A 14,422-nucleotide genomic window follows, 5' to 3' on the forward strand; every position below is an offset into this window, starting at 1 on the left:
ACTTTTCCTTCCTAGTTTTGATTTGGTGAGAAATTTTAGGATCAGCAGCATCCATTGATGGTGGGGATTCCAATGTAGTGGCAATTGTGACCATGCCATCAACACATGCTCTTTGCTAGGTATATTATGTAAAAAGGGAGAATGATGGTATGGCCACAGCTACTATCTTGACCCCTCAGCTTTAAAAATAATAACGTTAAATAAATATATTAAAATTCTTTTTGAAATGTTGTAAGATTTTCTGCTCTAAAACTGAAACAATTATCTGGAAGTCTAATATTAGAAATCTTCAGTTAAATAAAAGGCCAAGTTAGCTACTTATCTTTAGACCCACACCATTTTCATGATTTCTTATCTTCTCAGTAAAAATCCCAATTAACACAAGGGCAATTTGGAAATAAACCTTTTGGTTATCAGTGACAGACACTCGCAGATACAGAACTTTTATTATACAGTACACATTAGAAAACTACATTACTTTTCGACATAATTGAGGCACCTGTCATAACGTCTTACAAGGTTTGAAATTCCTTAGTAGTCACTTGGCGCCAAATCTGGGCTATGCGGGGCGGGGTGATCAAAAATATCCCAATGGGATCAGCTTTAAAAGTTCTTGGGTGCATCTAGCAGTGTGCAGGCGAGTATTATAACCAACACCACACTGGAAGTGATGCCATAGAAAATCCTGCCAAATGTGAAGATGCCAAAGGAGCACTGCTAGTGAAGTTCATGGAGCTTGGTTTAACATTCAGAAGTCTACTGTGAAACGTTACAAAAGCTCAGACAAGCCCCATCCATAACAAGTGTCAGGGCCTGCTGACCTCCGGTGTGGTGTTGGTTCACGATAATGCTCACCCGCACATCACTAGACGTACCCAAGAACCTTTGAAGCAGTTTTGTTGGGATGTTTTTGATCACCCCACCATAGCCCAGATTTGGCAATGAGCAGCTATTACCAAGGAATTTCAAATCTTGTAAGAAATTATGACAAGTGCCTCAGTTTGAATGGCAATTATGTCAAAAGTAATGCAACATTGTAGTTTTCTAATATGTATAATAAAAGTTCTGTATCTGTGAGTGTCTGTCACTGATAACCAAATGGAGGCTTATTTCCGAATTGCCCTCATATTTTTCAATATAAACCAAAAGAAATTCATCACTGTGTTTATCAATTGAGATATATTATCTTCCATTTGATTTTTATGTCCCAATGAGGTTATTCTCTGCTTCCAATTTTTTTTCCAAATTAAAAAAAAATAAGAGCTAAGTAATAAGGGAACTTACTTTATTTTTTTAAATATTAATCACACAGCACAACAATTCAGTGGTATTTCCATAACAAAAAAATGGTTCTCCATCTTGAATCCAGACATGTTCCTTTTAAATATATCCTAATGAATTGCATAAGATTACATTTTCCTAATAGAAGCATTACAATTTAATCTAAACAAGTACTGTAACTCCACTTACATCACCTCTTCCTGACCTAAGTTACAATATTTTGGTGTAATTAAAAAATTTTCTAGAAAATGTGGGTTTCAATAAGAGAGAATAGACAACACAATGTATTGGTGAAGGGGAAATAAACAAGGAGACCAAAACATTCAACTATTTTAATTTGTAGATTAAATAGCAGGAAGGCAGCTTACAGTAACCATGCCTGGAAGGAAATTTTGGCTTAGTATTTTGTTATGAGGTTAAAAAGAAGCCATGGACCATGCAAATTATACATGTATACAGATGGGGATTATGTAATCTTGCTACATTTATATCCTTAAATTTCCAATTATGTATGTGCATGCCCCACCCACTCGATGCAAGCTAATTAGCTATATATGGAAACATTTAGTATATGAATGATATTGTAGATCAATTTGGCCATATAGTACCACGTGCTGAAGGAAGATGAATTTTGACTGCCTAGATCAGGGTTAGGCAACCTTGGGCCTTTTACAACTCATGCTGGCTCAGCATGCTGGCTGAGGAATTCTGGGAGTTGAAGTCCATGAGTCATAAAAGAGCCAAGGTTGCCTAGCCCTGGCCTAGATGTAACTATAATTCTTAATTTATACCACACACAGCTAGGCACAATTTGCAATGACTGCTTATTTCCAGTCAATGACAGTCATGTACTGTTTCCAAGGTCAACTATAATTTGTCCTGCTAGAAATGTTGGGATCCTAACATGCTCACAAGGATTTAGTTCCCAAAACAGTCCATTGTGAATCTATATTGTTCAATCATTACAGGATGCTCTTTGTAATGCAACATACATAAATAATACCACAGGTCAAAATGGAAAGTCAACCACTTTTTGCTGGGGTGGTGGTGGTGGTGGTAAGTAAGTGTAAAATAAAAACCCTGATCCTTAAAAATTTCTCAGCTGTATGATCCAGGTAAATGCATAATTTAACCCCATTCTCATTGGTCGCAAATTTAAATATGTTCAAGTTCTATTGGAATTATTTTAGAAATTAAAAAATATTCATGATGGCTACTTTTAAAAAAACAACAATATTGCTTACACCTTACCAATCTTTGAATAAACATGCTTAACCCAGGACAGGAAGAGGGCCCTATTGTATTACTATGTCTTCAACAATTTTAATCAAAATCTGCTGTATTTTATGGTATCTGACATCCTGACTATTAACACTGGTTTACTCTAACTGGGATGGATTTTCTAAACTGGGGAATCTTATATCGCAACTTCAACAAGTATGTGGTGCTCAAGCATAATAGTGCAACTTTAGTGTATTTTAACTGTTATCTCATTGCTAAGTGAGAATAGATGTAAGAAATATATGCACCAAGAACCTGGGTGTGATCAAATGGTATAACAACAAAAGAATAGCGTCTGGGGACATCAGAATCCATTTTAATATGGTGCCTTGGCCGATTTCTTCTTCTTCTGTTCCTCCCTCAGCTTCTGCTTCTTCCGCTTGCTGACTTCTTTGTGTCCTGAGGAGACATGGCTTGTAAAACATTGTTCATATAGCAGAACTACCCCAATGTAAAGATTGTTCCCTCAAAATTTGAGCCAGATCTTCTGAAAAGAGGTATAAGCAAATTTCCTAGGCAACTTCAATGTTATGGCATCAACAGTGTTGCCTTCTACTCAATAAGGCACATCCTTGCCGTAGGGCCTTCAAATACCATTAGAAGCTCCGGCTTCACTACAAGCATATCTAGCACAGAAATCTCTTCAACTTTTTAAAGAAGCCATTTTCTAAGGCTTCTATTCTATGGTATGAATCATAGCCTGAGCTTTAGTCATGGACCTTTTCATGGAAAATGAATTGAACAGCCTACTCTAAATCTCTGCCAAAGAATTGGAGCAGTATGAACTAGGTACCATTTTCAATACATCCAGAAGAATGTGAGCCATTGAAAAGGAAAGGACAGGAGTGAAAACTTCTTGTTTTGACATTCTTGTCCTTTTCTGGGCAAACAGGAGATGCAGATGAAGCACAGCTGGCTTTTTCCCATGCATTGCTCTCCATAACCATGGAGGAGAAGGATGATACCGTTGGAGAAAAGCAGAATTTGTGCCCAGGAGGCTGGGAAAATTCTCTTAAAACTTCACCCTCCTGACATAATTCAGCCCATTGCATCAACTAGTGCTTGCTATATACCAAGAGACATTCATCATTTTAAGTAGTTGCATCTCAAGAACTTTCTGAAAAAGTATGGTTCAGCTAAGCTACAGGACATTCACTAGTTAGTATAGGCAAATTAAAGGCAAGCAAAGGAAGCTTCATTTTGGAGAAGACACCCTACAGAAAAACAAATGGACTTCTTTCTTCTCCATCATTGTCATCATCATTTTGAAAATGATGATTTATAATCTTCCTTTAGCCCAAAGAAAAAGAAATGTTTTAAGACAAGTAAAGAAAGACTGCTCTGTAACAAAATATTTCAATTTGTACTTACAAGCTGCCCCACAACACTTCTTTTGATGCTTGAGTTTCTATTTCTATTGTAAGTTATTTCTCACTTGCTTTTAAGCAAGAGTCAGTAGCAAAAATAGTTTCACTTCTGAAACTGGGGCTAACAATTGACAGCTGGATAGTTATCAAAGGAGAATCTAACAGGCAGTTTTCCCAGATTTTTGGCCCATCTTGTTGCTAACTGTTGTAAACGTGAGCGATTGCTAAGTGCCTAAATAACAATCACTATGCTAATGGTACAACAGTCATAACTTTGAGGACAGGTCAAAAGTCACTTTTTTCAGTGCTGTCATAACCTTGAATCATTAAACAGATGGTTATTAGTCAGGACTGCTTGTACTGCTTCTTCCAACTAGCAGCAGCTCCCTAAAGATAACAGCAATTCCTGACAATCAATACTCAAGGGTGGCTTTAGCTGGATAATGAATTAGTCACGTTCTGATGACAAGACCCAGATGTTCAACTAATAAATATGTTACACCACCTTCCAATAACTGATTCTGGGGAAAACTGATCAGCAAATTCATTTCCTTTAATTGCTCCCAATCCTGGCAATGGATTCAACTGGAGCTCGTTTCTGAAGTGCATGCTGTTGAAATCATGATTGCTTACCTGCTGAATGAATGTCCTGATCAAATGTGAGGATTTTAAAGCCTTAATTACTAGTTCTTTCTCTCTTTTGTGTCTGAAAATAAACATGCCATCACCTTTCCACCTGTGCTACCAGGCTGAGTTAAATATTTTTTAACAGTCACAACAAGAATTGTCACTTTCACAAACCCCTCTCGCGTTGCTTGTCCATTGCTGAAAGAACACTTATCTATTGCGTTGTGGTATGTTTAGCATTTTAAAATAATGAATAGTAGGTTGTGGGGGATTCTGCAGAGATCTGATAGTAATTATTTAAAGTCGCCAAAAGCTGTCAAGCTGCTGACAGAGGCGATGAGATGTTGGTTGCTGCATCAGCTGTTATCTGGGGGCAGAGGTAGGCATCCTTTCTTTCCAATTAATAATTATAGAAGGCATCATCTTTTGGGTTATGAAAAGAACACACTGTTTCTGTCAACTGAGCATTCTCAACGTGTGCAATACCCCATTGTGGCAAGGAGTGGCCATGAAGGCCAGCAGGGAGAAAGGTAAGAAGGGTGCAGGAATTCTTTAATAAACAAACAAACAAAAATGTCCTAAAGTTGCAACAAGTCCATCTTTGCTGGTCCTAAGCTCAGATGAGAGAGGAAGAAAGCTGAGCCTGTAAAAAAATCTTCACCATTACAGAAGCAATAGATGCAATTCAGTGAGACATGACTGAAATCATAGGAGAGCAGATGTTATGAGTATGCAGTAAGGCACTAGCAATCCTTGCAGTTGTTTCTGAATTCTTAAATGAACACAATTTGAAACTCCTTTTTAAAAAAAAAAACAAAAAAAAAACCTCAGCTCTCCATGAATTGCAAAGCCTGAAAGGGACACTGAGAGTTCAAGATCATTCTTATAGAGTCATATCGGCATCCCCAAACAGAACTGGTCATTTGTCATTAAGCAAACTGGACGCTAAGTGAAACCATGACTATGCTCATGATCTTGCTTCAACTTTCCTTCGCTTTACAAATCTCACAGGTTGTAAGTGCAAGGATTAGTTTTACAGTTCCTTTTCCTTCACCATCATTGCTGTATATGGTCACTAAACAAGGAATCCACTAGACACAGACTATCTGTAGTCTTCTTTATCTATAGATGAATTTTGTTCCAATTTCCATAAGGCTTGGAAGGGACAATGGATGCCCTGCGTAGCAAATTGGGAGAGCTTTCTTGGGGGGGGGGGGGGGAAACCCAACCATTTCCTAACAGGAATTCTGAGATGTAAAGCAAAGGAAACTGAACAATTGTGTAGACACGTATACAGTGCTACAATTTCTCATTTTAGCACATTTGTAAAACAGCAATTTAATGTACGTTCCTCTCCTATGATGGCAGCCAGTAAAGCAAATAGGGTATAAACAACAGATTACTCATGTTAAAGCTCTTGTTAATCCTGGATGCCAAAGAAAATGTGAGTCTTGTAGCATTAATCTGCAAATTAAATATTTTAGATCTTGCAGTGGCTGAAATGAACAAAATATGAGCAGGCTGCTCTGCATCTCAACTCTTCAGCCGAGTTGTAAGTTTTCAAAAGAAAATATAAAGACGCACGTGAGCCTTCCTTGGAAAGTTCTGACTGGATGTGAGCATTAAAAAGTAATGGTAGAAAAGATGATCCCATGCTCCAAAACTCAGATTATCCAGTAATTGACAAGCCTGAATCTGAAGCAAGGACAGTGGACAAAAATGCCAACTAACAGGCAACAAGATGCAGCTTAGCAACAAGCTCCTCATAGCTATGGGCATAGTGGCTGGATTTTACATGGGTATTTTTCACAATTTGCTGGGGACAGATGGGACTCAAAATACGTTGAGGCCTCTCTAAAGGCAGAGGATGAAAGAATGCACGTGACATGCTAGCTCTAAACCAGGGTGCAGCCCCATGATTTCCTTCGGTTCTTCTTTTTCAGTTCCTCTCTACTTCTCGAATCTTTTTTCCCTGGTTTTCCCACCAGTTCCCGTTTATTTACCAGCTCCTCATGCCCTGTTTTGTGCACACCTGATGAATAAAAGGGATTCTCCCAGTTGGTCATCACCAAGTCGTCATCCTCATCACTATTACAGTGAAAGACATGCTTGGGGTAAGTGGTGGGCTTCAGGGACTTTGGAGAACGGACATTAGCTGGCTGGAAAGGTAAGGCATTTTGTCCTCTCAGGGTGCATTCTGCTGCAAAAACTTCTTCATCAGGGACACCTGAAGAAGGGAAGAAAGCAAAACCATTCAAGACAGGAAGATGCTGGCCAACAGGTGGGCTTCAAGTGTCATAGAAAATAAAAGCAAAGCAAAGAAGCTTAGATAAGCAGGGCGTTTGTAGGGTCTGGTCAAAAGACCATCTAAGAGGTACCCCAAAGTTTGAAATGCATTGCATATAAGCAAGACTTTATCGAACCATCATCTTGATCATCATTGATGTCATCTGACTTTTGGCCATTTCTGCACCCAAGTCTGTAACCCAAGCCTAGAGTTGGGTTGAGAGTTGAAAGGAGCAAACCACTTAAGTTTTTTGTGCTTCAGTTTCTTCATGTGAAACCAAGCAGTATTTCTCCGTGTTAAGATACTACCCACTCACTGTGACTGGAAACTACACCAGTGTATTTGGAACAATGGGCAGGAAATAAAGAGAGGGAAATTAAAAAAAAACACTGCAGTTTGACTCCTGATGAAGCTTCCTACGAGCATCCAATAATCGTGATGAATCAAATGGAATCATCACGATTCATCTACATACTCAGTACCTTCAAGAATGTGGGCAGACTGATGAAAAGATATAATACAGTCACAGAAGGTGCTTGCTACAGGCTGCCACTGCCTGAAAACAGCATCCAAGTGGAATTATAAAACCCAAATGAAAAAAATCATCTGAAAATCTACAAGTTGTGAACTACACGTAGTTCAGATGTGCATCCAGTATTCTGAAATACTAGTAAGAGTTGAACAATGGTATCTTTTTCTTTAAAAAAAGATGATTTTTTAAAAGAAAAGATGGTCAGAGACCTTACTAATGACGAAGAGCCAACTGTACAACAAAAGAAAAAGATTTTTTTTAAAAAACTGATGCAAATAGATACGATTGGTGGAAAGAACCAAAATATCCTTATGATTCCGTCATTTTATGAGACAAGATTTCATAAAAGACAAGAATTGCAGCTGCTGTATCAGACTTCCCACCTATACATCTCTAACCTGCTTTCATCTTATAATCTAGGTTACATTTCTTGTGAAGCAATTGGACCCGTTTTTAAAAAAAACTGATACTATCCTGAGAAATGCATAAGTTCCCGAATCCAATTCTAGGTACCCTGTTATCGTAATAAGTCAGAAGGGGTGTTAGAAAATGAGTCAGAATTTTAGATAATGTATATATATTGACTTTGTCTAGATTGGTAACCAACTAGGAAAGACTCTTTGTAGGCAAACTATTACAAAGAAAAGAAAAAAAATCCAAACAAATATGAATACTTGCAATAGCTAAGAAGAAATGTTATAAAGTCACTGAGTTGAGTGACTTCAGCAATCATCTAGTCAAACTCCCTCAGGATCATTGTATCATTGATAGATGACAGCTCCTGTTTGAAGATCTCTAGCAAAGTACAACCCACCACTTCTTATGCCAGCCTGATTCACCAGCTGACCACTTGTACAATTTGGAAGTTCCTTTGGACATCTAGTATGACCCTACATCCTTGTAGGGTTAGCCCACTAGATCTGATCCTGCCCTCTTCACTGCAGCAATCTTCCTGATACTCGAAAGCTGTTATCCTATATTCTCTTGGTCTTCATGTGGAAACTACTGTTAGAAGAATTTGAGTGATGCCAAAATCAAAGAAAAGACCATATCCTCCAAAGGACTAAGATTTATGAATGTATCATTCTTTGAATTAAGCTCTAAATTAAATAGAATAAATCAACTGGTATAAAAAAAGAGTATTTTACCACTAAAAATATTTTAGAAATAAAAGAGTTGTTAGACCTGGAACACACGGTTGAGGTCATGTTCTTAACCACACCTAATAATACTCATTAAACATGGTGTCATCCCAGGTGGTGCCAAATTACGTGTTTTCTTTGCTGGATCATGAATCAGTTGCCTGGGATGGTGAGGAGGCAGGAGTTAATAACTAGGAAGCACAGCAAGGAGAAGTGGATACTGTATAGTGTTCAGAAATAAAAACTATTTTAAAATAAAAACAAGTGTTCAAGACCTTTTGCTTGACCAACTAATGCTTTTGGACCCTAACATTGACAATGAAGAGACATGCAGAGATGTCAGTTGCTTAGCTCGAATGAAACCCAAATAAAAAAAAATGACATGTTAGTCTGAATTCTGATTCATTTAATTCTGATCCCAAAAGCCACACATTTCCCCCCAGGCCATTTTCTCTCAGTTCTAATTCAATGAAATGGAAACAAGTATAATGGCAAAGTCTACAAGTTCATGAACAGAACAATATTTTATAACAGGGGCCTCCAAGCTTGGCAACTTTAAGACTTGTAGACTTCAGCTCCCGGAGTTCCTCAGCCAGCAGGGGTGGCCAGGGAATTCTAGGAGTTGCAGTCCACAAGTTTTAAAAGTTGCCAAGCTTGGAGACCCTGTTCTGGTATATACCACACTTTCCTTGAATGGATTTTTAAGGATGACTACTTCCTCCTCTGGGACGCAGTGGCTCAGTGGGTTAGGACGCTGAGCTTGTCGATCAGAAGGTCAGCAGTTTGGTGGGTCGAACCCCAAGTGCCGCGTAACAGAGTGAGCGCCTGTTACTCGTCCCACCTTCTGCCAACCTAGCAGTTCGAAAGCACGTAAAAATGCAAGTAGAAAAATAGGGACCACTACGGTGGGAAGGTAACAGCGTTCCGTGCCTTTGGCATCTAGTCATGCTGGCCACATGACCACGGAGACGTCCTTGGACAAGCGCTGGCTCTTCGGCTTTGAAATGGAGATGAGCACCGGTCCCTAGAGTCGGAAACGACTAACACACATGTGCGGGGGAACCTTTACCTTTACCTTCTTACTTCCTCCTCTGCCAGTCAGGGAGCACTTTTTTTAAAAAAAAGTGGGTGGTGACCCTCTGCCTTGGAAGATCTGTGAGATTCTTCCTTTTAGATTTTGTAGGAAGAGATGGCAGAAATTAATGTTTCATTTACAATCTCTTACTTCCTGGAAACTGACTAACTTTTTAGTGTTCCTACAGAGAGGAAGGACATATCTCATTTAGCAGAAAGGACAAATCAAAGGTTATGAACTTTACATGGGGAACAGCAGATCTATCTCTAGGATGAGCTGTTATCCTAACCACACTATTTTTCTAAGTTAACTAAATCAATGTTTTTATAACTTTTTAACTTAACTGTTATTCATCTCCTCTTTTTTCTTTATGCTTTGTGTATTTTACTATTTGTTTCTGAAATTTAATGAAGATTTCAAAATCTTATTTAAAAATCTCAAGTGAAAAAAACGACTCTGCTTCAATAATTTTGCCACCACGATCTGGCCAATAAAATGTCCAGGACTTGCAATTTATAAAACCTGTTTTATTAATATTGAATATGGATTATTTTAAAATGTTAGTAATTATTAGCAATATTCTTTGCATGTTAAAGCATGCTAATATATCAGGCGTGTATCTTACACATGCCTTCTTGCAGAAGCTCGCCTTTAGAAGTTGTGGGTGCTTCAACAGGTTTTTAAGTTTTTAAGAAGATAAACATTTATCTAAAATGGAACACAGTTTCCTGCTTGAGAAGGGGGTTGGACTAGCAGACCACCGAGGTCCCTTCCAATTCTGTTATTCTGTTAATAATGGAAAAAAAATTCAGAATCGTGGGTTTATTTCACAGCACCCTGAAATTAAAATACAGAATAGCATGGCTTTATTCCTTTTACCCCAATTAAAAAAATCTTAACTGCTAGAACTCAAGGCATCAGAAAATATTAACATTAAAACTAGCTGTCCCTTTCATCAAGTTCTTATTGTCTACCTCAATTCTAGAATGACTTAAAAACACAATTTTTAACAAACTGATGGTAATGACAGACCTCAAGATTGTTTCTAAATAATTGGGTGATATCATTGTTTCCATGTTATTTCTTCAGTGGTGGAAAATCCTCTTGGCTATGAGCTTATTGAGAATGGAATTTCTAAACCAAATCAGTCCAGAAGATAACATTAACTCAAGAAGCATCAAGGAATCCATAAATATGCTTTGAAACTACATCTTTACATACTCAACCTTCTGCTCTAATTTTGTGACACCTTTGACAAATGGCTAGTCATGAATCATGTTTTCTTCCTGGAAACACCAGAGTGAAGATCACAGGTGAGGTCACTGTGATCCATGTATCTTCAACCTCCTCCAAAAGCAACAAACAATGAACTACACTCAACACAGGGTAATCACTCATTTTCTATAGTGCCTGCACTGTCTGAAAAAAATCTAAGGTTTAGGACTACACAGGTACTTACAATATATGATGGTAGTAGGTAATAACCCGAATTTGCTATTAGCATAATAAAAGCCCCACATTTACATTTTTATTTTCATGAAATAACTCAATTGCAAAGAGGCAACTTTTCATATTTCAATATTAGCTACCTATTCTATTAACAGCTAATAATGCTTTTGTTTTTAATCCAAATGGCTACATAATATTCCTTATTGTATTAATTGGTGTTCTGAGCTGAGATACAGAACGAAGCATGCTTTCTAGCCACTGGATGGCAACATTGCACAATGAAAAAAAGACCAACAAAGAAATCATCTATCAATATTTAGAGGAATATATTTTTAGTGTTTTCTGAAAAAAAATATGTGTTGATAAGATAATCCTTTGACTGAAGATGCCAAGTTCAATTGCTGGCAATTTTACTTCAGAAGCAAAATTCTGTTGATATCAGATCTACACTGCACAATCCTAAAAAAAATCAATACACAACTTTAGATGGGCAGCTAAAGTCCTCAATGTGACTTTTACCATTAGCTTTCTATGTGTTGCAGTAATATCCTGGTCAAGTGCCATTACAAAAGGATTTAAGGAAAAAGGATTGGATATTAGCAATGACAACTAAATGGAATTACTATATTTGGATGGAAAGATTCTATTTCCCAGCAATGCCTTTCATGTATAAACTCGAAAAATTCCTAGCAAACAGATCTCAAAGCTGTGTCTTCTTGGAAAGCACCAAATCTGTTGTAAATGGATAGAGCTATCCTGTCTACTTCTGAGTTAGCCAAAAGTGTCCAAGAACTATTGGAGACAAGACTCCTGTATTAGACAATAACAATGAACATAGGCCTTTTTTGCATTTTAGGAAAGTGCCCATGCTATTTATTTATTTTTTACACTTGTATGCCATCCATCTCTCCAGAGGCAACTCTAGACAGCTTAACAGTTTGTTCAGTACTGTGTATAACTTGCCAGGAATTTACTAAGCTTAATTGGCAGGATTTATCTCGGGCAGACCTCTTCCGCGCTTTCATACTAAGCAGGCTGTGTGCCATGACTGACTTAAAAGAGCTTAATAAAAATTAGTACACATACACTGCTGTAAGTTTTTGGTAGGATAGGGTCATTTGCCTTTTCATGTTCTTCACATTTTAGTGTGCTCTCGGTAACCAAAACCATGGGAGAATATGAAAATAAAGCACTCTGCACCTTGCAGCATCTAGCCTAGAATTTAGCAAGCTTAGACAGGAGAAAGCATTTATTTCTGATAGAAGAGAATATATGTAGCTGTACTGAATCAAATGATCCTTGGTGCTCTCTGAGCTTGGCTGTTTTCTTGCAGACGTTTCATTACCAAACTAGGTGACATTATCAGTATTAGAAGGGACTGAGGTTTACACTAGTGGCTATTTAAACAGAGTGCAACCCCCACTCTCTTCTAGCACTGATGATGTTACCTAGCTTGGTAATGAAACAACTGCAAGAAAACAACCAATTTCAGAGAGAACCATGGACCCCACAGTATAGGTTTCTGTAGACACCCTTACTTGCATGTCATTTACACCATCAGGTAGTTGAAAGAGAAGATATCCAACTGCCAATATACACCTTATGGAATGCTTTTGGAAGGCATAAACGATTCTTCAGCATAGATTCACTAGCTACATCCACCCTGAGAAGCAGCAACCTATATAGTGTGATAGTACAAAAACTATAGGGACGCTCAGTGGGTTAGGACGCTGAGCTTGTCGATCAGGTCGGCAGTTTGGCGGGTCGAATCCCGAGTGCCGCGTAACAGAGTGAGCGCCTGTTACTCGTCCCAGCTTCTGCCAACCTAGCAGTTCGAAAGCATGTAAAAATGCAAGTAGAAAAATAGGGACCACTACGGTGGGAAGGTAACAGCGTTCTGTGTGCCTTTGGCGTCTAGTCATGCCAGCCACATGACCACGGAGACGTTCTCGGTCAAACGCTGGCTCTTTGGCTTTGAAACAGAGATGAGCACTGCCCCCTAGAGTCGGAAACGACTAGCACGCATGTGCGGGGGAACCTTTATCTTTACCTTTACAAAAACTATGAATTTTTAATACTACATAAATTTCAAGATTCCCATAGAACATTGCAGACTTAGGATGGGGGCAATAAGCTGACTTTGTAATAATGCCGCTTGGGGTGTGTGTGAAAGCCCTAATAAGCAGGCATATACATAGAATGAAGGCTACTGCTAAGCTTGTAAGCAGCCCTGAGTCTTCGGAGAAGGGCGGGATATAAATGGAATTAAAAAGTAAGACTGAGCTTGTAATTTCTGGAGTGAAACAGCAAAGGAATCATCTTAGGACAAGGCATGATGGATGTTTTCCCTGTGTGTGGCAACTTCCTGTTTCACACCCTGGTCTGAGCTGAACCACATTAATCATATCGGAAGTGGAATGAAGGGGTGAGTTATTTTATTTTGATAAGCATTCAAATTCATTCATTTGCAAGCAAATGAAAAAAGAGAACACTTTATTTTTTAAGTTTCAGGAACACCTCATATGTCGTTTCTAATACAAGCAACTATTACTTTTAATAGTTATTTAAAAGGGGTACAAGAAGATTCCGTTATATAAGCCACAAAATTATATATATTTACCAAGCCTCATATTTAATAGTCCTGCTGCCACTCTTCACTGAAAAGACTACTAAAGGTGTCACCGTCTTAATGTTTTATAGTGCAACAATGAAGAGTCCCAGAGTATCTTAAAAATTAGTAATATTTAATATTGCTTAAACTTTGGTTGAAGTAGACTATGATCCACAAAAGTTTATGTGGCACTAGCTTCATTATTCTTTAAACCAGAGGTCCCCAGCCTTTTGGGCACCAGGGATCAGTTCCATGGAGAAAGGTTTTTCCACAGACTGGAGAGTGTGTGGTTTTGTGTGCTGCCTGCATCCCACGGACGGGGCTTTGCTTGTTTCTGCAGACTGGTTGCTGGCATGCTGTGGCCCAGTACCAGTTCACGGACCGGGGGGGTTGGGGACCTCTGCTTTAAGGGGCTATCGATGTAATAACTTTAAAATATACTTTCCATTACTGATTGCAAGTTTTATAGACTTCTGAGAAAAAATAATCCCACCTTTAGCTGAATTTTATTTATCATTGTATATTGTATACATGAAAACAATGTATTTTCTCTAGTCCAACAATATATTTTTTCATGACCATTCTCAGTTACCCCTCTGTCAAGCTCCCAAGCTTACAATTTATAAATCATGTGTTCTTTTTATTTTATCTGTAGCATGCTTCCCTCCCCCACATTCTGCTCTCACTAGAGCAACTAGATGGAGATATCAAACAATCTCCAATACAGAAAACTATGTATCAGTCAGAGTAGGCCTAATACTGGTGCTTCA

The 14,422-nt window shown here is 38.3% G+C and overlaps 1 protein-coding gene across 5 annotated transcripts in view; it reads right to left on the reverse strand.

Annotated features, from left to right (window-relative positions):
• Positions 1–1,271: 1,271 nt before the first annotated feature.
• DNAJB6 (DnaJ heat shock protein family (Hsp40) member B6) overlaps positions 1,272–14,422 on the reverse strand; it is a 60,181-nt gene continuing 47,030 nt past the window's right edge. For all 5 annotated transcript variants that reach the window (XM_081344072.1, XM_081344069.1, XM_081344071.1 and 2 more), the window contains 2 exons: positions 6,589–6,783; positions 1,272–2,961 (listed from right to left, as the gene is read on the reverse strand). In XM_081344072.1, the coding sequence (XP_081200198.1) occupies positions 2,879–2,961; positions 6,589–6,783 (278 nt within the window). In that variant the 3' untranslated portion in view covers positions 1,272–2,878. The remainder of the gene's footprint in view (positions 2,962–6,588; positions 6,784–14,422) is intronic.

This window comes from Vipera berus (genome assembly GCF_964194415.1).
Source record: "Vipera berus genome assembly, chromosome: Z".
Classification (NCBI taxonomy): Eukaryota; Metazoa; Chordata; class Lepidosauria; order Squamata; family Viperidae; genus Vipera; species Vipera berus.